The sequence below is a fragment of the Hemitrygon akajei genome, chromosome 11, assembly GCF_048418815.1.
Source record: "Hemitrygon akajei chromosome 11, sHemAka1.3, whole genome shotgun sequence".
Classification (NCBI taxonomy): Eukaryota; Metazoa; Chordata; class Chondrichthyes; order Myliobatiformes; family Dasyatidae; genus Hemitrygon; species Hemitrygon akajei.
In genome coordinates, this window is record NC_133134.1 from 81,010,958 (window position 1) to 81,035,781 (window position 24,824).

Below are 24,824 nucleotides of genomic sequence, written 5' to 3' on the forward strand. Positions count from 1 at the left end.
CTCGCTCACCCTGCCCTTCTCATCTTGTCTCTGTCAGCACTGTAAATAAATCATTTTGATGGGTAAAGGCCCTGCCAACAATGCAGATGTTAAATATGGCAGAGCAGCGATTATTGCAATGATTACAGTGCAAAGCGTCAGAGTCAATCCCGTCGTCCCCTGTAAGGTGTTTGTACGTCCTCCCGTGTAGGCTTTTCTCCGGGTGCTCCGGTTCCCTTCCACAGTGCAAAGGCATTGCAGTTCGTGGGTTAATGGTCATTGCTTGGTTAAATCGGGGGTTGCTGGACAGTGTGGCCTGAAGGGCCTGTTCTGCATTGTATCTGAATAAAATGAAACGTGGAACAGGCCATTCAGCCCACAGGAAGTTTCTACGCACAGTATTCTATCTGTTCATCACCACCAGGTAAGAGAGGCTCGCACTGCCTTATCGTTGTTGGTCTCATTTTTTACACTACTTAGTTATTTTAATATACGTGTTTTTATTGTAATTTATAGAATATCTTGTCTTGCACTGGACTGCTGCAACAAAACAACAAATTTCACAACGTACATCAGTGACATTAAACCTGATTCTCATTCATGCAAAGTTTCAACTGCCTGACAACAATCAAAGGTTGACAGGGGCTCAATGTCATTAGGAGTTTGAGGAGATTTGGTATGTCGCCAAAGACCTGCAGATTTCTACAGATGGAGAGCATTCTGACTGGGTGCATGGCCGGACTGGTACGGAGGGGTTCCAATGCTCAGGATCAAAAGAGGGTTGTAGACTCGGCCAGCTTCGTCACAGGCACGACCCTCCCAACCATCAAAACATAGAAAACCTACAGCACAATACAAAGCTGTGCCGAGCGTATCTCAAAAAGGCAGTGTCTCCAAGAAGGTGCCGTCCATCACTGGGGTCCCTCACCACCCAGGACGTTCCCTCTTCTCATCGCTACCATCACGGAGGAGGAACAGGAGCCTGAAAAACCACACACCGTTTTATTCAGAGCTTCTTCCCCTCTGCCAACAGATTTCTGAACAGTCCAAAAGCACTACCTCACCATTTTGCAACCCACACTACGTGTTGGAGGAACTCAGCAGGTCAGGCAGCATCTATGGAAGTGAATAAACAGTTGACGTTTCTGGCCGATACGCTTCATCAGGGCTGGAAAGAAGGGGAAGAGCCAGAATGAGAAGGTAGGGGGGAGGGGAAAGAGTTCAAAGTCAAAGGTGAAGCCAGGTGAGTTGGGGAGGCGGGGCTAGGTGGTGAAAGGAAGAGAGGTAAAGGGCTGGAGAAGGAGGAATCTTGTTTGAGAGGAGAGTGGATCTTTTCTATCAATCACCTCCCAGCTTCGTACTTCATCCCCCTCCTCCCCACCCACCTGGCTTCACCTATCACCTCCCTCCCCTCCTTATGCTGACTTCATCGCCCTTTCCAATCTTAATGGACTGTCTCAGCCATTTATTCTCCTCCATAGATGCTGCCTGACCTACTGAGTTCCTCCAGCGCTTTGTGTGTGTTGCTCTGGATTTCCAACATCTGCACAATGTCTTATTACGATGAAACTACCTTGCTCTCTCTTTAAACTATTATTTTTACATATTCCTTATTGTAACTCACTGTAATTTCTTATTATTGCACTCTACTGCTGCCACTAAACAACAGATTCCACGACTTAAATCACTGATAGTAAACACAATTCTGAACAAAACCTAGTCCCTTCTGCCAACACGATGTCCACATCCCTCCATTCCCTGCATATCCATACGCCCATCTAACAGCCTCTGAAATGCCTCTTATTGCATCTGACTCCACCACCACCCCTAGCAGTGCAATCCAGGTACCCTTCACTTTATTAACAAAAACTTGCCCCACTTTTCCTTGAATGCATCTCTTCTCACCTTAAATGCATGCCCCTTTGGTATCAAACATTTCAACCCTGGGAAAGAGATATTGGCTGTCTACTCCATCTCTGCTTCTCGTAATCTTATAAACTTCCGTCAGGTCTCCCCTTAGTCCCTGCCACTCCAGAGAGGAGAACCCAAGTTCGCCCAGCCTCTCCTCACAGTGGATACACTCCAATCCAGGCAGCATCCTGGTGAATCTCTTCTGCACTCTCTCCAAAGTCTCCACATCCATCCTGTAATGGGGTAGCCAAAACTCAATGCAATTCAATACAGGTGGCCCCCATTTTTCAAACATTCGCTTTACGACAGCTCGCTGTTACCAAGGACCTACATTAGTACCTGTTTTCGCTAACCAAAGAGGATTTTCGCTTTTACGGAAAAAAGACGCCCGCTTTATACGTGTGTTTACCCTGAGAAAGACTACCATGACCATGAAGCCTTGTGCGGGCAGTTGTGTGCGCATGCGTGTACGTGCTGATTTTTTTTCTCCAAATCGATTTTGGCTCGCTGTCTTCCTGATTTTGATAAGTGAAACTAAACTGTACATACAATATTTCTACTTTACATAGGGTGTATATTTATCATATCATTCCTGCTTTTACTACATGTTAGTGTTATTTTAGGTTTTGTGTGTTATTTGGTTTGACTTGGTAGGTTATTTTTTGAGTCTGGGAACGCTCAGAAATTTTTCCCATATAAATTAATGGTAATTGCTTCTTCACTTTACGACATTTCGGTTTACAAATGATTTCATAGGAACGCTCTACCTTCAGATTGCGGGGAAAACCTGTAACTTGAATTGGTTACTTCATTTGCAAATTGAAATTGTTAACGTTATTAACATTAAGAAATGGAATAACGTTACTTGTCATAAAAATTTCCTATCCATTCAGGTCCCTCAACTGGGAGAACTCCAATGAATCCACTGCTAAGGATTCTTCATCTCACATTTATTTATTTTGTCATTATTATTATTTATTTCTCTTTGTATTTGCACAGTTTGTTGTCTTTTGCAGACCTGCTGGACTCCCAAGCTGGTGTGGTCTTTCACTGATTCTATTACAGTTATTATGCTGAGTATGTCAGTAAGAAAATCAGTCTCAGGGTTGTATACGGTGACATACATACACTTTGATAATAAATTTACTTTGATATATCAGAGGAAATTGTCTGCTGGAGGAACCGAGCAGGTCGAACAGGATTGCCACAGGGTTTTGACATTTCCTCTCTTCCCCCACAGATGCTGCATCTGCAATCGCCGGTACTTCCAAATCGGAAGAAACACTGGGGCTTTCATACGTATCATTGCAAGGAAGTTTTATTATTGAAGTGCTTCCCATCGTTAGGGAGACTGAGGATCTACCCTGGTCCCAACACAGTGATGCAATCATGGAGGAGGATTAGGAGTTCGAGGAGATTTGGCATGTCACCAAAGACTCCAGACATATGATGGGGAGCACCCTTGACTGGCTGCATCACCGGTCTGGTACGGAGGAGCCTCTGAATAGAATTGTGAAAAACACTGCAGTGGGTTGTAAACTCAGCCAGTGTGCCACTATGAAAGGGTTCATATCCCTACCTGAACCCATAACATTCTCCTCTGCACTCTCTCCACAGCCCACACATTCCAGTTTGGTTTGACCCAGCTAGGATTATGAATCAATGGAATATCTGGAATATTCCCAGCGGAAAACTTGTAACATTCCCTGATCAACTGTCGAGGTCCCCACACTCACCAAGAACAGTTTGGTCATATCCGCCTCTTGTCGGAGGCCCTCGCAGATGCTGGTCAGAAGATGGACCTGGCAGAGAAGCTGGACGTGCTGGGGAAACAGAAGACAAGGCCCTTGTTTAACAGAGGTGACCGTGCCAGGCAGGAAGGTACTGACGTTTGGTTCATTACTGTCTCCTCCAAGAGGACCACAATCTTGTCATGGCTTGCATTCCACGGTGACCTGGAGAGCTATGCTGGCTGGAGTCAGGGCTTCATGTGTTGGTTCAAAGGGTAGAGGTCAGACTAAGAGTGGCCCACAGGGTCAGGGGTTCAGCTCAGGGCTAACAACCCTGACTGGCAAAACAAAACTGTTATGCAAACAACATTAAAGAATCCTTCTACATCTGTATTGGACAGTATTCGTGAGTCTCCACCCAGGACTTGCATGGCTGACAGTGGTGAAATCCAGGTGTAAGCTACTGACATGATGAAGGATGCCCTGAATAGTGCCAGTGATGGAGGACCTTCATTGCTGCCCTAAATGCCAGGGATGTAACTGTCACATTTACCGAGGAACAGTGAAAAGGTCTTTGCTTGAATGCCATCGAGCCAGATCATTCCATAGGCGTGGACATCGAGGGAGTACAGAGGGAAACAGGATGCAAAATATAATGTTTCAAGGAAGTGCAGTGCAGGTAGGCAAATACAAGGTGCACAATGAGATAAAGATGAGCCGTATTTGTCAAGAACATTGAAAGATACAGTGAAATGCGTCATTTGTGTCAACAACTAACAGAGTTTAAGAATGACTGGGGACAGCCTGACAGTGTTTCCAAGCTTCTGGCACCAGCATAGCATAATTTACTAATCCTTTGGAATGTGAGAGGAAAGCAGAGGCCCACGCAGACACACGGAGAAGATACAAACTCCTTGCAGACAGCAGTGGGAATTGAACCCGGGTCACTGGCGTAATGCTACTGCGCCGTCCCCACTAAGCCTTTTAGCGTGTGGGAGGTCTGTTCGAGAGCCTTTAAACAGCAGGATAAAAGCTACCCTTGACCCTGGAGGCACGGGCTTTCAGGCTTTCGTATCTTCTGCCCGATGGGAGCGAGGAGAAGAGAATAGCAGGGGTGGGTGGGGTCTTTGATTCTGCTGGCTGCTTCACTGAGACAGTGAGAAGTGTAGACAGAGTCTGTGGAGGGGAGGCTGGTGACAGTGAAATTGCCTGCAGTCTTGGGCAGAACAGTTACCACTGCATCCAGGTGGGATGGTTCCTGTGGTACATCTGTAACGATTAACGGGGGTCAAAGGAAACGTGCCTTTGCCTCCTGAGGAAGTAGGGGCATTGGTAGCTTTCTAGGCCGTGACATCGATATGGTTGGCCCAGGACAGGTTACTGGTGGTGTCTGGTGAGGGTCATGCTGAATTCCCTCATCTTTCTGAGGAGACTGAGGAAAGCCTTAACCTGGAGGCTCCTGCAGGATCTGGGACTCACTGTGGAGAAGGACACTCAACAGGAACTCCTGAAATGGAAAAGGATTATGTACCTTTTACATTTATATGTATAAGGAATTTGCTGTGATGTGTTGGTCAGGGCACAACATGCAACAAATATAAAATTACGAGAGGTGAAAGGCAGATATGGAATAAAATGTGCATAAATATTTAAATAACAATGTAATTGGCATTATGAAAAGAGGTTTAAAGTGAAGTGACTAGAACACTGGAATAGGAGAACGAAGGGCCTTGGCCTGAAATGTCAACTGTTTATTCATCTCCATAGATGCTGCCTGACCTGCACTCTGTGTGTTACTCTGGATTTCCAGCACCTGCAGAATCTCGTGTTAATGAATATTGCAGGGTCCCGGCAGAAAAGGGGGTTGGGGGACAGTAGGGGGCTGAATAGCCCGCCCTGAGGCACGTAATGTGTGGCAGTGCACATACAGGATGTGCCTGTCTGTGGTCGGATGTGTCTGGGAGGCACACTAACAAAAGATTTTCACTCTGCATGTGACAGTAACACCACAAATACCAGTTTTTCATTGTACCTATCCTTCAGCGTACTAGTGCATGAGACAATAGGGAGAGCGGGGTTTACAGGCGGGAATCAAAATGTAGAATACAGTGTTACAGAGAAATTTGAGAGAGCGAGAAATTTGAGTGAGAAATTTGAGAGAGTGAGAGAAATTAGAGGGAGAGAGAGAATTTGAGAGAGAGCGAAATTTGAGAGAAATCTGAGAGAGAGAAAGGGGGGAAAGGGGGGTAGAGAAAAGATAGGGGCTTGTTTTGCTGCTGTCGTTTTGTCGCTAGTTGTGTTCCGTGTTGTTCTGCTGAGCTTCGTGGGCTTGTTTCGTTGGTACTGGAATGTGTGCAGACACTTGCTGGCTGCTCCCAGCACATCCCTGGGTTGTGCTGGTGTTGAAACAAACGACACATTTCACTGCATGCTTCGATGTGCATGTGACAAATAAATCTGAGTGAATCTGAATCAGATACACAGAGAAATTGCAAGGGCCATTCCAAAGTAGACGGACAGATCAGGAGTTCAACTTTACCATACAGCAAGTCTGATCAATACAGCGCGTCCTTGAGCTGGTGGTACGTGCGTCTGCCCGATGGGAGGAACCTGATTCAGATTCGGATTTCGATGCTGAGTGAGGACAGCGAGTCAGTCGGGGTTTACGTCGGGAGGGAGTGTACCAGTTGGGGATGGGTCACTGGGTGCGAGCTGGGTGCAGATGGGAGCCTGTTCCCCCCCGCCCCCACAGTTACCTGCTGCATTTGCTGCTGCAGCTGAAGCTTCTGCACTGGGTCCAGACTCAGGGTCTCGGGCTCCTGGCTGCTGCCGGCCGCCCCTTTGGCCTCGGTGGCTGTCGCCTGCCGCTTAGCCTTGCGTTGCCGCAGCTGCTCGATCTGCGCCTTGACCGTACGGTGCTGCTCCGTCAGGATGTTCGCCAGCGGCTCCTCAAACCTGCAGCGGCAACAACAGACCATAGCTGCTGGGCAGTGAGTTTGGGCATTTGCCCCAAGCCACAGGTCCCAGAGAATACCATAGGGGAGAGGGTGTAAGGGGGGGGGGGGGTGTACAGTGGGGAGGACACACAGAGGAGGGGTGACGTACAGAGGGGTGGGTGTACAGGGGGGGTTGTGGTGTACAGAGGGGGAGTCACAGAAGGTTAACCAGACAAATCCACATTCCGACTGAACAAGTCAAACACAGATCTCGAGTGTCACTCGTGGCATCAGCGCACTCCGCAACCATCGGCCTCAGAATGGGCGGAGAAACCACAGGTGACACGAGCTATTTCTCTGCCTCCTCACCCAAACAGCAGCGGCTGGGGCTGTGACCGTGCTGTCCCATAGTAAAGGAGGTGACGCTCACCAAAATCAGTACCACTCCTCCTCTCAGGGAACGGCCTTCACAGCAGAGGCGAGAAGCGGAGAGTGGGGTCAGTTGGGAGGGGGGAACAGAGGGCAGGGTGAGTTTGCGGGCCAGAGAGTCGGGGTGGGACGGAGGGGACATGAGGCGAGGCAGGGAAGGAGAGGGCCCGAGGCCAGGAAGGGGGGAACGCCAGGCAAGGCGAGGCAGGGGGAGGGGGGAACGTGAGGAGAGGAAGGAGAAGATGTGAGGCAAGGCCAGGAGGGGGCAGGAAACAGAATAAGGAACAGGTTTGTTCATTTGTTCGTTAGACTTAACAGCTCCTACTACTCATACCGGATATATAGTCCCATGAAACACATACATGAACAACAGCATGCCGCACTGCGCACCGTGTGGATCGGGCATGGTGCCTCTGAAGATTTGGGAGTTCGGGCTTACCGCAGTGCCTGGGGTGTATTGAAGGTACTGAGAACCTGCTCCTTTACGTCGTCTTCTGGTACCTCCTCCTCCACGTCTGGCACTCCCATCTCGTCCTGAAACTATCGAGCAGGAGAGAATAGTCAAGGACACAGCTCAACATTGAGGCAGAGTCAGACCAGTGCAGAACCATGCCCCTCCAGCCCACACAGATTTCTACCTCACACTGTCCAGTTTTACCACGTTTGGCTCACTTCCCTCCAAACCTTTCCCATCCACGTTCTTATCCAAACGCATTTTAAATGTAAGTTGTACCTGCCTCAACCACCTCCTCTATACAGATCACTCTCTGTGTGAAAAGATTGTAAATCTATTCCCCCACACCACAAATATGTGCCCTCCAGTTCTGGACTCCCCAAACCTGGTAAAAGACTGGGCACCCATCCCTCCATCCTCCACAACCGGAACTTCCCAGTGCCCAAACGTTTTAATTCAGATTCCCATTCCAGTTCTGAAATGTTGATCAATGGCTTCTTCTTGTCCCAAGATGAGGCCACCCTCAGGGTGGAGGAGCAACACCTTATATTCCATCTGGGTAGCCTCCAACCTGATGGCATGAATATCTATTTGTCATTCTGATGCCAAAAAAAATCCCCCTTCCCCTATTCACCACTCTCACCTTTTAACTCTTCTCCTCACCTGCTTATCACCTCCCCTGGGTCTCCTCCTCCTTCCCTTTCTCCTATCGTCCTCTCCTATCAGACTCCTTCCTCTCCAGCCCTTTACCTTTCTCACCCACCTGACTTCACCTATCACCTTCCTGCAAGCTTCCTTCCCCTCCCCACACCCTTTCCTTTTATGCTGGCATTTTCCCCCTTCCTTCTCAGTCTGAAGAAGCGTCTCGGCCCAAAACATTGACTGTTTATTCGTTTCCATAGATGCTGCCTGGCTGGCTCCATCTGCCCTCATCTCCACCTGCATCTGTCTGTCTCCCCTTGCGTCTGTCTGTCTGGGTACCCATACCCTGGGATAAAGATGGCCAAAGCTAGCAATCAGGTTTAGGCAAGAGGAGAGAGATTTAATAGGAACCTAAGGGACAACGGTTTCACCGAGAGGGTGATCAGTTTGTGGAATGAAGTGGTTGAGGCAGGACCATTAACATTTACAACATTTGGACAGGGTCACGGATAGGAAAGGTTTAGAGGTATATAGGGACCAAATGCAAGCAAATGGGACTAGCTTTGATGGACACCCTGGCTGGCACAGTTCAGTTGGGCTGAAAGGCCTGTTTCCATGCTGCGTCTCTAGGAGGATATTCCAGCTCGCTTCCCTGGTCCGTTCAAACAGGTACAGGTACACAAAGAGGAAATAGGGGAATGTGGGCCAAATGCAAGCAAATGAGACTCGCTTGGTTAGCATCGACTAGTTGGGCCCAAGGGCCTGTTTCTGTACTGTATGACTAATCACACACCACTCATTACTCAAATTCATTCAGAGTACTGGGAAGGCTTCATTGCATTGAACAAGAAATGGCAGGAACCTTAGGAGCATTAATTAACAGATTCAAGATTATTTAATATCATTTCCAGTACACAAGTGCAGAAGAGAATAAAGTGATTGTTACTCTGGATCTGATGCAGCACAAAAGAACTCAACTGGATAACTCACTTAAACACAATAAATGAAAAAATGCATCTATACATTGATTGTATATCCACAGAAATATCTGTACATATGGGAGCTCTGACAGGAAATGATAAAGCAGTGACGGAGGGGGTGTGGAGGGGAGTGTTAGTGGGTGGCGTGGGTTAAGTAACTGTTTATAAATCTGGTGGTCCTGGTGTGCATGTTACGTAGCCTCCTTCCTGATATGAGTGGGACAAACAGTACACATGCAGGGTGAATGGGGTCCTTTTCCAGCACTTTCCAGCACAGATGTTGCAGCTGTATAGAACTTTGGTTCAGCCACGTTTGGAGTCGGTTCCGCTCACCCCATTACAGAAAGGATGAGGCAACTTCAGGGAGGGTACAGAAAAGGTTCATCGCAATTAGAGGGAAAGGTTGAATAGGTTATACCTTATACTTGACTTTATTGTCACCAAACAATTGATACTAGAGCGTACAATCATCACTGCGATATTAGGACTTAATTCCCTGGAGCCGCAGGTGAGGTATTCAAAACTGTGAGGGGTACAGACTGGGTAAACATAAGCAGGTTTTTTCACCTGACACTGGGTAAATGTAGAGGTCATAGATTAAGGGGAATCTGATGAGGAACTTGCTGACTCAGAGGATGGTGAAAGTGTGGAATGAATTGTCAGAGGAAGAGGAGGATGCAAGATCAATTGTAACGTTTAAAAATTTGGTTAGACACTGTATGCGTGTGGAGGGGGGTTGTCCAGGTGCAGGTAGATGGAACCAGGGAGAAAGCCAGGTTGGCACAGTCTAGATGGGCTGAAGGGCTTTCTGAGCTCTAGTGCTCTGCGACTGCCAGTAAAAAATCATCGAGAAGATCACTGGGGTCTCCCCCCGCCCCATTCGCGACATTTACTGGGAGTGTTGCAGACAAAAGGTCCGAGCGTTGTTAAATATCCCTACCGCCCATTCCACCATCTCCTTGACCCACTGCCGTCAGGAAGGAGGTACAGGAGCATCCGGACTGGCTAATCCCTCAGTCTGTGAGACTAATGAATACCCTGCCCCCACTGAGGTCTCATCACTAGAACAGCGAGCTATTAACTGTTTATGTGTTCTTTTATTTTATTAACATTATTAACATACTGTATATGTGGTAATATTTTGGTTTTTGTGCTGTGTGTGATACATGTTTTGTTTATGAACCATGGTCCAGAGCAATGTTCAGTCAGATGACACTGGCTCTATGCCCAGTGTGATGAAGGCAAGCGTCCCCTGCTCTCAGGGAGCTAGGCGTTTAGACGCTCCAGTCTCCATGTTCATTAACACTGATCCTCCAAGTGGCAAGCGTCCCCTGCTCTCAGGGAGCTAGGCGTTTAGACGCTCCAGTCTCCATGTTCATTAACACTGATCCTCCAAGTGGCAAGCGTCCCCTGCTCTCAGGGAGCTAGGCGTTTAGACGCTCCAGTCTCCATGTTCATTAACACTGATCCTCCAAGTGGCAAGCTTCCCCTGCTCTCGGGGAGCTAGGCGTTTAGACGCTCCAGTCTCCATGTTCATTAACACTGATCCTCCAAGTGGCAAGCGTCCCCTGCTCTCAGGGAGCTAGGCGTTTAGACGCTCCAGTCTCCATGTTCATTAACACTGATCCTCCAAGTGGCAAGCGTCCCCTGCTCTCGGGGAGCTAGGCGTTTAGACGCTCCAGTCTCCATGTTCATTAACACTGCTTGGGTGCTGTGGCCAGACATGGTGTAAGAATAAAATAAAAGCAGACAAAGGGGACAGTACAGTAGAGCCGCTGCCTCTGTCCACTGCTGGAAGGTGGATCACACTCTGTACTGTCAAGTCATCGATCAGTGTCAGGGAAAGACAGCAGTGGATAATGCCGGGAAGGAAAACGGCAGGACAGTGGATAATGCCGGGAAGGAAAACGGCAGGACAGTGGATAATGCCGGGAAGGAAAACGGCAGGACAGTGGATAATGCCGGGAAGGAAAACGGCAGGACAGTGGATAATGCCGGGAAGGAAAACGGCAGGACAGTGGATAATGCCGGGAAGGAAAACGGCAGGACAGTGGATAATGCCGGGAAGGAAAACGGCAGGACAGTGGATAATGCCGGGAAGGAAAACGGCAGGACAGTGGATAATGCCGGGAAGGAAAACGGCAGGACAGTGGATAATGCCGGGAAGGAAAACGGCAGGACAGTGGATAATGCCGGGAAGGAAAACAGCAGGACACCAGAGACAGAGAGGTAGGCTTCATAACTCACCGTCTCAAAGAGCTCCTCCATCAGTTCGTTCACTTCCTTCTCTGGGGAGACACAAAGAAAGTGAGTCGTTATGGATTTCCTCAGGTCTCAATCCTGACTGAGTTCCCAAATCTGATCCAGATTTACTAGTGCCTAGCCTGCTGTGTTCTACCAGCATTTTGTGTGTGTTGTTGTCCAGATTTATTAGCACTGACTTGGAGAACGTGAAATTTGTGTTGAATTGTGGTAGCAGTAGAGTGCAAAGGCAATAAATATTAAAGATTAACATTAGCTTTATTTGTCAAATGTACATCGACAGAGTGAAATGCATCGTTCGTGTCAACTACCAACAGAGCCCAAGGATACGCTGGGGACAATCCGTTTCTGTCACCAAGTTTCCAGCATGCCCATAACTCACTAACCCTAACTGTACGGCTTTGGAACGTGGAGGAAACCGGAGTACCCGGAGGAAACCCACACAGTCGCGGGGAGAGTGTGTGAACTCCTTACAGACAGCAGTGTGAATTGAACCCAGGTCGCTGGCACTACACTATACAACCACAGAAATAAATAACTAGTACAATAAAATGGATAATGAGGTAGTCTGGTGGTGGAGAGTTGAGAGCTGTTCTTGAATCTTTGGAGTGTGGTTCCTCAGGTTCCTGTACCTCCTGTCCAATGAAGTAACAAGATGAAGGCATGTCATGGATGATATTTTTTTTTGCCTGGGATTGATAGGGCCGGACAATCGAGGAATCCCAGGACAGGGAAGTTGGAAAGGAAGGAGCAGGTGAAGGATCTGTTGAATGGTGGAGTAGAATGAGGGGGCAAATGTGTTCCTGCAGGGTATAGTTCAGATGTTCCAGTAGGGCAGTGTGCTGGAGAGCTAGTACATGGAAGGGCTGAGTGGACTCCTCACGCACTGTATTATTCCAATGCTCCAGCTAAGGAACTGCCCCTCAAGCTCAAACTACAGTGCAGATTTACACTGTATCTCCCACATACGACAGTTATAAACCAATACCAATCTTAAAAAAGCAGCACCCACCATTAGGGACCCTCGCCATCCAGGACATGGCTACATTCAGGGAGGAGGTACAGGAGCCTGAAGACCCACACTCAATGCTTCAGGCGCAGCTTCTTCCCCTCTGCCATCAGATTTCTGAACACCCCATGAACACCACCTCCCTATTCCTCTTTTGCCCCAGTTATTTTTAATGTGTTATGTATTGCAGTGCCACAAAACAACAAAGCCTACCATTTATGTCAGTGACAATACACCCGATTCTGGTCTTTCCCTTAGACACAGGACTCAAAATTGCTCACAATACCCCCAGTGTGGTCTGACCAGCACTTTATAAAAGTGAGGAGATACTGCTGGGGCTTCACAATCCCGTCTCGTCTGAATAAACGCCCACCAACGTTCTCGCCCACCGGTGTTACCTTGAGGGGCTCCCCACCCACAGAAATCACAGGAAAGTGCTCGCGCCCACACCCAGCAGCTACGTACTGGTGATCTGCACGGCTCGGTCATTCCGGAAGTCCTCCATGTCCGGCTCGTCTAGGTCCTCCAAGAAGTTATATTCGGGATCATCCTCATCATCTGGGAGTTGGGGGTGCAGGGAGGTAAATTGTGAAAGTTAGCAGGGCGATGCGAACCGAGGGTGAAGGGAAGGAAAGGATTGGATATATTTCAATATACACTTTAATTCCTTGTCATCCTTCAGCCTCATCACTGTGTGGTGTTCCCTCCCGAAACACAGTACTTACTTCCTTCAATCAACCCTTCCCATGGTGCTTAGCCTCCTGTTCACTGCCCTCCCTCCTACGGTGCTCCCTTTCCACTGCCCCCTCCTGCAGCGTGCCGCTCCCTCCCCTTTCAGCCACCCCTCCCGCAACAACGTGCTCCCTCCTCAGACCTACAGCTTTAGCGTTGCCCTTTGTTTAGAAATAACGCACAATAACAGGCCCTTTTCAGCCCAACATCTGATGTGACCGATTAACCTACTGACCCATATTTGGAATGCGGGAGGAAATCCATGCGGTCATGGGGAGAACGTACAAACTCCTCACAGACAGCGGTAGAATTGAAGTCAAATCGCTGCCCTGGTCATAGTGTTACTCTAACCACTATGCCACCATGCAACCCAAGTTCTCCTGGAGCGACAACCTCGAGGCAGCAGGTGAACGCCCTCGCCTGGCCCCGTGCTCCCGTCAGCTCACCTTCGAAGTCCAGGTCATTCATCACAGCCTTCATCCAGGTCTGCCAGTACACATCCTCCTGTGCTCCCGGTTCGTACATGTCCGCCGTGATGTCCGGCGCCTTCAGCTCCGCCTCCAGCAGCCCCAGCGACACGTTGGTGAGTGGCCATTTCGAGCGGGTGCGGGAGGCGATCAGTGACTCGTCGAAGCTCTGCAGGCAGGGAGAGGGCGTCAGTAGCTGTTTCCAAACGCTAACATGATGCTGCCACCCCTCTCACTTACCAACCCTCCTCCACAGCAAAAGTAGCGGAGGAACACAGCATGTCAGGCAGCATCTACGGCAGTGAATAAACAGTCGAATGTTCAGGCCAAGATCCTTCGTCAGGACTGGAAAGGAAGGGGGAAGATGCCAGAATACAAGTTGGGGGGGAGGGGGAGGGGAAGAAGGATAGCACCGGACACCAGGCCCCACCTCCTGAGAATCCCGGCAAGGCCGACAGGGGGATTCACTTTATGTGTCACATTTACATCCAAACATTCAGCGAAATGTATCATTTTGTGTCAACAACCAACAGAGTTTGAGAGGATGTGTTGGAGGACAGCCTGCAAGTGTTGCCACGTTTCTGGTGCCAACATAGCATGCCCACAATCCACTAACCCTAACATCTTTAGACTGTGGGAGGAAACACGGAGAACGTACAAACTCCCTACAGACAGCGCCGCGATTTGAACCCTGATCCTCCAGAACGTGGGAAGAAACCAGAGCAGGCGGGGATGAGGAAAATGTGATCATCGGGCACTTACACTGGCGACCCTCTTTGGGACTTAGATCGTGCAGGCAAGATCCAGCACTCCCTCCTCTCTAATCCCCCCACCACTCCTCGAGGTTCCTTCCCGGAAACTCTCCTGGGGCAGGGGGAGCAAGCAGAGGGTCCCAGGTCCATCAGTATAATCACTGCCCAATCCCCAAATCCCTGCAATAAACTCCGACAAGAATTGCATTTGTATAGCACCGTTGTAGTCACTATGAAGCCCACATCACCAGGATCTAAAATAGCGGTTTCCCTTCAACCACTCGCATCTTGAACCAACCCGCATCACCCTCATCATTGCCTCAGGGTTACCACCTCGCCCTACAAAGGACAGGGGGTGATGTTGTTCTAATTCTGTTCTGTTTTGCATAATGTTTTTCCAGGGTGCGTCTGATGCTTCGTGCCGCAAGCACGTCTTTCATTGCACGTGTACACACCATAAACATTCAAAAACATCCCTGAGCTAATTCCACAAGAATCCTACCAATCAATTCTGCCACCTTCTACCCACTTCCTTTCTCGTCCTGATGAAGGGTCCCAGCCCGAAACATTGTCTGTTTATTCCCCTCCGTAGACGCTGCCTGACCTGCTGAGATCCTCCAGTGTTTTGTGTGAGTTGGTCACCAATCAAAAATGCGCCAGAGAAAACTGAACAAGCTGGGTCAACAACTGAAGCAGCACCTAAACAGAGGTCTCTGGAATAGCCAATTCAGGGCATCGTTCCTCCTTCAGGACCTGAGGGGAATGAAACCAGGAGAATTTGTTTCACTCAGAAGGTGATGAAGTTTGGGGAATCTCCAACCACAGAAGGTCAAGTCAATGAGCATTCAAGGAGGGTGCAGATAGGTTTCTAGATCAAAAGACATCCAGGGACATGCGGAGAGAGGAGGGATGAGAACCCTGTGATCATGTGAAACAACACCACAGGCGGTAAGAGCTGAGTGGCTTGCTCCTGTTCTTTTTCTAGGTAAAACTCTCTGGCCTATACTGGTTCCAATACTTTGTCCCATCAGAGATTCGATTAAATGTACAAGGTTAACCAGAGAATGGATGATCAGCCCGTGTGCCTGTGAGATGAATTCGGTCTCCACCCCACCCCGGTACCTGATAGGAGTCCAGGCAGGTCTCGTTCAATGCCAGCTCCTCGTCCACCGTATAGAGCTTCTTCATGAAGGTGCTATCCTTGCTGGCCATCAGCTTGGCCGCGGGTGGCAGTGGGGGTGGCCCCATGGGCATCACCTCCACACTGAGGTGCCTCACAGCTGGGCTGCTCCCCTCCACCTTCTCCTCTTCATGTGGCTGCTGGGGAACACAAGAGCAACAGAGCAACTAAAGCGGCAGAGACCCTGTCCCCAACCACACTCACAGACATGAATATAAGCACTCGCTTCTTATCCTGGCAGGGCTGTAGAAGAATAGAAACATGACACACTGAAAGAGGCCACTCAGCCCATCGAATTTCTGCACTCCACCAATCACTCTTTTCCCACTTTATTGGCGACTTTCGAAAGTCAAAGTAAATTTATTATCGAAGTACATAAATGTCACCAAATACAGCTCTAAGATTACAGAAAAATTGAGATACAATACAATTTATGAAAGACTATATAAAAACTAAAAACTAATTCGCAAAAGAAGACAAAAATTGTGCAAAATAAATTCAAAAAATAATTAAATAATGCTGAGGTGAGTTGTCGAGTCAGTGAAGTCAGTTCAGTGTAGTGTTCAGCAAAGTTGTCCATGCCAGTTCAGGAGCCTGATATTTGAAAGGCAATAACTGTTCTGAACCTGGTGGTGTGGGACCCAAGGCTCCTGTACCTCCTTCCAATAGACTTTCTGTAGACTTTATTTCCAAATATTCACCCAGTTTCCAATTTAACTCCAAACCCTAAAGCCTGCCTGTTGTGACTCATTTAATGATCGCCATATGCCTTTGCCCTCTGGTTCACAACTCCCCAGTCTCTGTTTTTACCCACCGTCGATTTAAACACCTACTGTCATCAGACAGCACGGAAAAAGTGTTGGAGAGACGCAGCAAGTCCCATTTCAATTCAACTTCCCATTCTGATATCTCAGTCCACAGCTTCCTCCACTGCACAAGGAAGCCAAACCCAGGTTGGATGAGCTACAGTTTATGACATAGTCTCCAACTTGATGGCATTAACATTGATTTCTCCAACTCCTGGTAATTTCTCTCCCTTTTCCCTCTCTTTTTCCATTCCCTATTTTGGTCATCCCCTCTCTCTTTCTACCTGTCCATCACCTCCCTCTGGTTTCCTCTCCTCCTTCCATTTCTCCCATGTTCCACTGTCTTGTCCTGTCTGATTGCTTCTTCAACCCTTTACCCCTTCCACCTATTCCCTCCCAGCTTCCTACTTCATCAGCACTCCCCCATCCTACTCTTTCACCTGGTCTCACCTATCTCTGCCAGCAAGCACTCCTCCCCGTCCCACCTTCTTATTCTGGCCTCTTCATTCTTCCTCTCCAGTTCTGATGAAGGGTCTCACTCCAAAATGTCGACTGTTTATTCCCCTCTGTAGATGCTGACTGACCTGCTGAGTTCCTCCAGCGTTTTGTGTGTGTTGTTCAATATTTCCAGGATCTGCAGGATGGAAACAGGCCCTTTGCCCAACTCGCCCCTGCAAACCAAGATGCCTGTGTCAAATCCCTCTAAAATTTTCCTCACAAATTGTCTATTTGACCCACCTCTGCAACTTGCTCTGACAGTTCATTCCATAAACATATCGCCCTCTGTTTGAAGAAGCTGTCCCTCTGGTCCGTTTTAAATTTTTCCTCCCCTCACATTAAGCCTATGCCTATTAGTTCTATTCCCATTCCCTGAGACAAACACTGTATGCATTCACCCCTCGTGAATCTATCCACCCCTCAAGTTCCCTACGCTGCAAGGAAGAAAATGCTAGCTGACCAACCTCTCGTTATAACTCAGTCCCTTCAGCCCCCGCCACGTCCTCATATATCTTCTCTGTCTTTTTTTCCAGCGTAACACATCTTCCCTGTGACAGGATGACTAAAACTGTATGCCACACTCCAGCTTTGCTCCCTTGAAGGGATGATACCCTGTTTAACAGCTGAGCATCGAGGGTAAAAGAATGAGGGAACAGGAAGAGAAAGGGACTGGGTGGGAGGGAAACAGCAACAGCTGTGGGGAAATTGTCTGCTACTGTGCTCGTGGGCACTTTGCAGGGTACCCCACTCACCTCAACTGGAGAGGCACCCTCAACCACCTCCAGTACCTCGGGCACATCCTGGGTCAACTTCGGTCGACGGCCAGCGGAGGGAGAGCAGATAGCGCTCTCGTTGTCGCTCTCCAGGAAGCTCTGCAGATTGGAGAAACTCTGTTAGGGGGTGCGGCAAAGAGAACACGTACAACTCCAGAGTTGCAGCCTGTGATTCCTGAAGGAGCAGGGGCGCGAGAGCAAAGGGTGACGCATGGGAGAGGGGCCAGGGTGAGAGAGGGAGGGAGGGAGGGAGGGAGAGAGGGACGGGGGAGGGGAGACACAAAGTGATTGAAAGCACGTAACACCAGGTTCGAGGACAGTTTCCACCCTGCTATTATAACACTATTCTCTAGTACGATAAGATGGGCTCTTGACTTCACAATCCACCTTGTTATGGTCCTTGCACCTTACTGGCTGCCTGCACTGTAACATTTTTTCCTGCATTCTGTTATTGTTTGTCCCTTGTGCTACAACAACGTACGGGCTTAATGAATAATCTGTATGGAATTCATGCAAAACTAAGTTTTTCACTGTACCTCTGTGCATGACCATAATAAAGCTCTTGGAAGCTTGATATAGATCTTGTAGCTCTTGAGCCTTACTGTCTGCCTGTACGGCACTTTCTCTGTAGCTGTAACACCTTATCACACACGTTTTCTTCCTTTTGTACTACCTCAATGTACGTACACCTGCCATGAACTGACTGCATGATACACAGACAGAAAGCTTTGCCCTGCTGCTCAGTACGTGCACAATAGCCAATTACCAGCAAACATCAATGCCACGCACCGACACCTCGATGTAGGTGCTGAACGGGAGTGCATACCTCTTCCGCAGTCTCATCTTCCTCCTCTTCCTCGGGCTTGTATTCTTCATCAGACGAGTCTTCTTCCTCCAGAGGGATGTCGATAAATAGGGGAGCCTGCAACACAAGTCATTGTCATTCGAAGTAAATTTATTATCAAAGCACATATAGGTTATCATATACAACCCTGAGATTGATTTTTATGTGAGCAAACACAGTACAATAGAATTGATGAAAGACGGCACCCAACATGATGGGCAAATAACCAGTGTGCAAAGTAAAACATAAACGGAGCAAATACAAAAAATAAGCAATAAATATCGAGCATATGAGATGAAACCCTTGAAATTGAGTCCATAGGTTGTGGGAACAGTTCAGTGTTGGGTGAGTGAAGTTATCCCCTCTGGTTCAAGAGCCTGATGTTTGGAGGTAATAACTGTTCCTGGGAATCCTGTACCCTCTTCCTGATGAGGGCATGGCCGGGGAGGTGGGGATCCTCGATGGCAGATGCTGCTTTCCTGTGCCAATACTCAGTGTAGATGTGCTCAACGGTGGGGAGGGTTTGACCCGTGATGGACTGGGCCATATCCACTACTTTTTGTAGGTTTTCCGTAAAATGGCCTTGGTGTTTCCATGCCAGGTCGTGATTGTGTGGGGAGCACTCGGTCTCTCTGATAGACAATAGGTGCAGGAGTAGGCCATTCAGCCCTTCGAGCCAGCACTGCCAATGTGATCATGGCTGATCATCCACAATCAGTACCCCGTTCCTGCCTTCTCCCCATATCCCTTGACTCCGCTAGCTTTAACAGCTCTATCTAACTCTTTCTTGAAAGCATCCAGAGAATTGGCCTCCACTGCCTTCTGAGGCAGAGCATTCCATAGATCCACAACTCTCTGGGTGAAAAAGTTTTTCCTCAACTCTGTACAATCTCTCTGATAGATAGGAGTTACCCCCATTCAGCAGCCCAACTCAAATGCCGTCCTGACCCCTCAGCATTAAACACAAGTTTGATCCCTGTGATGCCCAGTGAGGTCAGGCTATAGGGTAATGCAGAATAGTGCCACCAAGTGGTGAGAAGACAACGTTTGACGCACTGGTCTTCAGTCTGGACACTGCAGAGGATCGGAAACAGTTGCAGGAAGTTGTAAACTCGGCCATCTTAATCGTGGGCACTAGCCTTCCATGCCCTCTTCTCATTACTACCATTAGGGAGGGAGAAGGTACAGGAGGCTGAAGACCAACACTCCACATTTCAGGAATGGCATCAGGCCATCTGCCATTAGATACATGAATGGTCCATAAATAATAACTCACTAATCCTCGTTTGCACCATTTATTATGCTAACATTGTAATTTCTTTACATCTTGAACTACACTGCTGCCACAAAGCAACAGATTTCACAACCTATAAGGGCAAACCTGGAGTTTTCTGTCGGGTTTTGGTTACCCTGCTATAGGAAAGACATCAATAAACTGGAAAGAGTGCAAACACATACAGTTATAGGAAGAGGCTGGGCAGGCTAGTGCTTTATTGCTTGGAACGCAGGAGATCGAGGAGTGATCTTATTGAGGTGTATAAAATCATTGATAGGATGAATGCACGCAGTCTCTTTCCCAGGGTTAGCATACCAAAAACTAGAGGGCACAGGTTTCAGATGAAAGGGGAGAGATATTTATGTAAAATTTTCGTAAGGCCACATGTAAAATATTGCGCTCAGCTTTGGTCATCCAGTTGGAGGAAAATTGGAAAGAATGCAGAAAGGATTAATGACAATGCTGCCACAGCACACAGGACTGAGTTATAGAGAGAGGCTAAGCGGCTTAGGCCTTTGCTCACTGGAGTGCAGGAGACTGAAAGATGATCTTACATAAAATTATGAAGGGCATAGATAGGATGAATGCACACAGTTTTCCCAGGATTATGGGAACTAGAGAATTAGGTAAGAGGGAAAAATTTAAAGGGGACCTAGGGAGCAACCTCTTCATGCCAAGGTCCGTGGGTAGGTGGAACTTCATGCCAGGGGAAGTGGTTAAGGCAGGTACAATAATAACATTTGAAAGGCCCTTGGACTGGAACAAGATGAATTAGACGGACGTGCAGCAAATGAGAACAGATTAGATTGCTGCCTGGGTTGGGGCGCCACAGTAACGTAGCAGTCAGCCAGACGCTATGACAGCTCGAAACTTCAGAGTTCAACTCCAGCATCCAAAGTTTGTACCCATGTGCGCGTGGGTTTCCTCTGGGTGCTCTGGTTTCCTCCCACAGTCCCAAGATGTACCAGCTAGTAAGTTAATTGGTCATTGAAAATTGTCCTATGATTAGGGTTAAATTGTGGGACTGCTAGCCGGTGTGGCTGTAAACAAATAGCCGGTTCTTTGCCGGAATGGGACCTGCTCTCAGGGTTCCACAATCGGCCGCTATTCGGCAAGCCAAAGTCTCAGCCCAAGATCTCGGCACGGATTCAGAAGCCTGGGATCTCAAGTAACTGCAGACGGGCAAATCCAGGGTCGGTGTTGCCACAGGAGACCCGTGTGTCATTGGGGGAGTCGGAACATCTGCTGTGTGCCTGGGGACCCGGGTCCTTGTGATCTCCAGGCACAGAGCTCGAGAAAAGTGATGTAACGGACTTTTAACATCGTAAACCAGCGAGCTGTTTGTTACCTGTCCCGCTCGTTGGAAAATGGAGTCACCTCTTTCTCCCTTATTAGGGGAGAGAGAGCCTGCAGCATGTCGAATTATCGTAGTATCGATGTAGTCTTTGGGGTAACTGCAAGTCTGTGTCTTTGCTCACGTTTGAGTGCTGGCAGCGGGTGCGCTTTACTTTTGCCGGTGGGGGCAGGGGGATTGTTGCTTGCTGCCGCTTACACGCTGGAGGGGGACTTCGGGGTTCTCACATTTAACAGTTGTTCATTCTTTGGGGCACTCCTCTGCTTTCGTGGATGTTTGCAAAGAAAAAGAATTTCAGAATGTATACTGTATACATTTCTCCGACACTACCTTTGAACCTTTGTTTCCCTGCTGTGCATTTAGCTTAAAGGATCAGCAGGCATGGGGGGGGGTTAGAATGCCCTAACCCTGCATCTTACATCGATCACCCAACCCCTGCATGTGAGCAACTCCTCTACCCCAAACAGCAGGCAGCTTGAGCAAGCACCCAGGGAGTTGGCAGCTTCGTCCTTTCCTTCTGTTACATTCTAAGGCTGCAGCCAACATCAAAAAGTTTCACAAACCTTGGATTCTTTCTCCTTCTTCACTGGGGATATATTCCACGTTGGAGGAACCTGCAGAAAGTTAATGACAAACCAGTGACTGCCTCTCACGCGGCTGGGCACTGAGGTTTATATACTCAATCTCTCTTCTGACTCTCTCGCCCAAGGGCATCAGCTCTCACCTGCTCCTCACCCCCCTGGTGCAGCATCTTCCCCCGTCAGCCCTGAGCAGTGACGAGCAGCGGAGTGAAGATTAGCTTTATTGGCCAGATGTACAGTGAAATGTATCGTTTGTGTCAATGTCCAACACAGGGGCAGCCTGCAAGATCAGCACGCTCCCAGTGTCTTCTAATCCAGGGATATGAAAACCAGACTCACTGGGATCTGACCCAGGGATGCAGAGACCAAAATGGTGTACATTTCTCCCACTGTGGTCTTGCCAAGGAATACGGAGACTGGAGCTGTGTATGGCTCTCACAGTGAGGTCTAAACAAGGGGATGATGGCATCCGTCTGTCTCGAGGCCTGGGTGGAAAGTACGGAGATCCAGTCGTCAAGATCCCCCTTTCGGCCTCGCCAGTGCAGTCCAGAGGAAAGCGGAGCTGCCGGAAGGATGTTCAATGACATCCAGCCACCTTAGGGGCTCCACTCCGGATATTCTGTCTGGGTTTGCTCCCGTAGCTTTCACCTCCCCTGAGGCTGCCCACAAAGCAGTGCAGGGATCTGGTTCACGAGCACTTGTGCAGAACTGAGCACTGTGGTCTAACCTAAGGATGTGGAGACTAGAACTGTGTCCCAGTGAAAATTCAATACAAGTACTTCTCTGCTTTTCAAATTCATCCCTCTGGGAATGAAGCCCAGTGCTCGTAATTAACAACCTGTGTCGCTACAGCTCGAGTTCTCACGCCATTAGATTCTCCCCCATTTAGATTCCAGTTTCCAACTCCCCCACCCCTTATCGTATAAAGCTCCTGGCTCTCATGATCTCTGCATGACTAACAGAGCAGTTGTCAGCCTGAACTCACCACTCCCTTCTCCACAACCTCCTTGAGTTTGGAGCGAGTCATCTTGGGCTCCTGAAAAGATAAAGCCATGGGGTTAGAATTATTATATATGATTTAGGGCGCTGCAGGAGTGTAGCAGTTAAGTGTAACACTATTACAACTAGGGGTGTCGGAGTTCGAGGTTCAATCCCAGGGCTTCCTGTAAGAAAGTTTGTGTGTTCTTCCCATGAGTATGTGGGTTTCCTCCAGGTGCTCTGGTTTCCTTCCATATTCCAAAGACACACTGGTTAGTAGGTTAACTGGTCATTGCACATTGTCCTGTGAGTAGGCTGGGCTTAAAATAGCTGGACTGCTGGATAGTGCGGCTCACTGGGCTGGAAGGGCCAGTTCCATGCGGAATCTCTAAATAAAGAATAAAAAATATCTCGCACACCGAGAGCGCCACTACCCCCTCACTGTCCCATCCCCGAGAGCCCCACGGCCCTCTCTCCAAGAGCCAGCTGGACACAGCAAATCCAAGAGTTGTACCAGGGAAACTGGAGTGCAGAGACAGGAATTATAAGGAGTATCTGATGGCTCTGGGCCTGAGTTTAGAAGGATGAGGAAGGGTGGGAGATGATCTCATTGAAACCTACGGAATACTGAAAGGCATAGATAGAGTAGATGTGGAAAGGATGTTTCCTATAGTGGGGGTGTCTAGTACCAAAGAGAAAAAACTCAGAATAAAGGATGTCCCTTTAGAACAGAGATGATGAATTTCTTTAGCCAGAGGATGATGGATCTATGGAATTCATTGCCACAGGTGACTGTGGAAGCCAAACTATTGAGTACATTTTAAGATATGATGGTTGATTAGTAAGAGTGTCAAAGGTTACAGGGAGAAGGAGCTGAGAGGAAAACTGTTTCAGGCCTGATTGGATGATGGGGCAGAATGGATGGGACACCTAGACAATTAAGCCATTCAAGTCCAACAGTCAGTGCCTGTAGAGTCCACGTACAAGAAACGAGCGCGTGACAAACATTCAGAGACTCACAAACATGTGCTGCTGCTCGGTGTCGTTTATCGCTGCCTTCATCATCGCCACTACGTGTTCATTGGTGATCACCTCCTGCTCGGGGTAAGAGAAGAGACACAGAATCATCTCCTGCCTGCCCAGACTCCAACTGGAGGATAGTTCCTGTATCCTCGCCCTAAGATCCCTTGTACTCACCACCCACCACTCCAACCCTTGCTGCTTCCATGGCCATACACCGTGATGGCCTCCAGAACCCTCTCTACAGCAGAGCAACCAGAACTGCACTCAGTACTCCAAGCGTAGCCTTACCAACACCCAGTACAGCTGGAACATGACATCCCGACTCCTGAACTCAAAACTCACACCGGAGCAAGTTAAGGGGGAGTGTTGGCATTCATTAGTCAGGGGATTCAGTTCAAGAGCCAGATGATGTTGCAGCTCGTTTAAAACACTGATTATATGAATATTATATTCATTTCTGGGTGCCTCATCTACAGGAAAGATGTGGCAGCTTTAGAGAGGGCACAGAGGTGGTTTACCAGGACGCTGCCTAGATTAGGGAGCTTGGTTTATGAGGAAAGGCTGAGCAAGCTTGGGTTTTTCTCTCCGGAGCAAAGGAAGATGAGGGGAGAATTGACACGTGTACAAGATAAGAGGCATAGATAGCCAGAGACTTTTTCTCAGGGCAGAAATGGCTAATACGAGAGGGTTATAATATTAGGTTGACTGGAGGAAAGTATATGGGGGTGGGGAATGTCAGAGGTAAATTTTTTTTTACACAGAGAGTGGTGAGTGAAGTGAGAAGCTGGGGGGGGTGAAAGGTAAGGCAATGAAGAAGTAGGAATCTAATAGGAGAGGACAGTGGATCAGAAGAGCGAAGAGGACAGGAATTAGAGAGAGGTGATGAGCAGGCTGGGAGAAGAGAAGGGGTGAGAGAGTAACCAGAAATGGAAAGTGGAAAGAGAGAGGAGGGAAGGGGAGAAATTACCAGAAGTTGGGAAAGTTGATGTTCATGTTGACAGGCTGGAGGCCACCCAACCTGAGTTTAGCCTCATCGTGGCAGGAGAGACCACGGACAGACATGTCAGAATGGGAATGGGAAGCTGAATTAAAACGGGCAGCCACCAGGAGATTCTGCCTCTTGCAATGTTCCTCCAGCATTGTGTGTGTGTTTTCCAGCACCTTGTGTTTATATTTTTCCACATTAAGAGAAGGGCTGCTGAGATTGCAGGTGATTGGTGTATCTGTG

The 24,824-nt window shown here is 48.4% G+C and overlaps 1 protein-coding gene across 7 annotated transcripts in view; it reads right to left on the minus strand.

The window, feature by feature from the left end:
- LOC140735760 (GON-4-like protein) overlaps positions 1 to 24,824 on the minus strand; it is a 67,002-nt gene that overhangs the window by 26,529 nt on the left and 15,649 nt on the right. For 4 of the 7 annotated variants that reach the window (XM_073061218.1, XM_073061213.1, XM_073061214.1 and 1 more), the window contains 13 exons: positions 23,594 to 23,668; positions 22,581 to 22,631; positions 21,578 to 21,628; positions 18,367 to 18,462; positions 17,520 to 17,639; positions 16,854 to 16,940; positions 15,406 to 15,603; positions 13,511 to 13,700; positions 12,798 to 12,890; positions 11,309 to 11,349; positions 7,425 to 7,525; positions 6,377 to 6,575; positions 3,627 to 3,713 (listed from right to left, as the gene is read on the minus strand). In XM_073061218.1, the coding sequence (XP_072917319.1) occupies positions 3,627 to 3,713; positions 6,377 to 6,575; positions 7,425 to 7,525; positions 11,309 to 11,349; positions 12,798 to 12,890; positions 13,511 to 13,700; positions 15,406 to 15,603; positions 16,854 to 16,940; positions 17,520 to 17,639; positions 18,367 to 18,462; positions 21,578 to 21,628; positions 22,581 to 22,631; positions 23,594 to 23,668 (1,389 nt within the window). The remainder of the gene's footprint in view (positions 1 to 3,626; positions 3,714 to 6,376; positions 6,576 to 7,424; positions 7,526 to 11,308; positions 11,350 to 12,797; positions 12,891 to 13,510; positions 13,701 to 15,405; positions 15,604 to 16,853; positions 16,941 to 17,519; positions 17,640 to 18,366; positions 18,463 to 21,577; positions 21,629 to 22,580; positions 22,632 to 23,593; positions 23,669 to 24,824) is intronic. The other 3 variants (XM_073061215.1, XM_073061217.1, XM_073061216.1) reach the window with 3 other exon arrangements.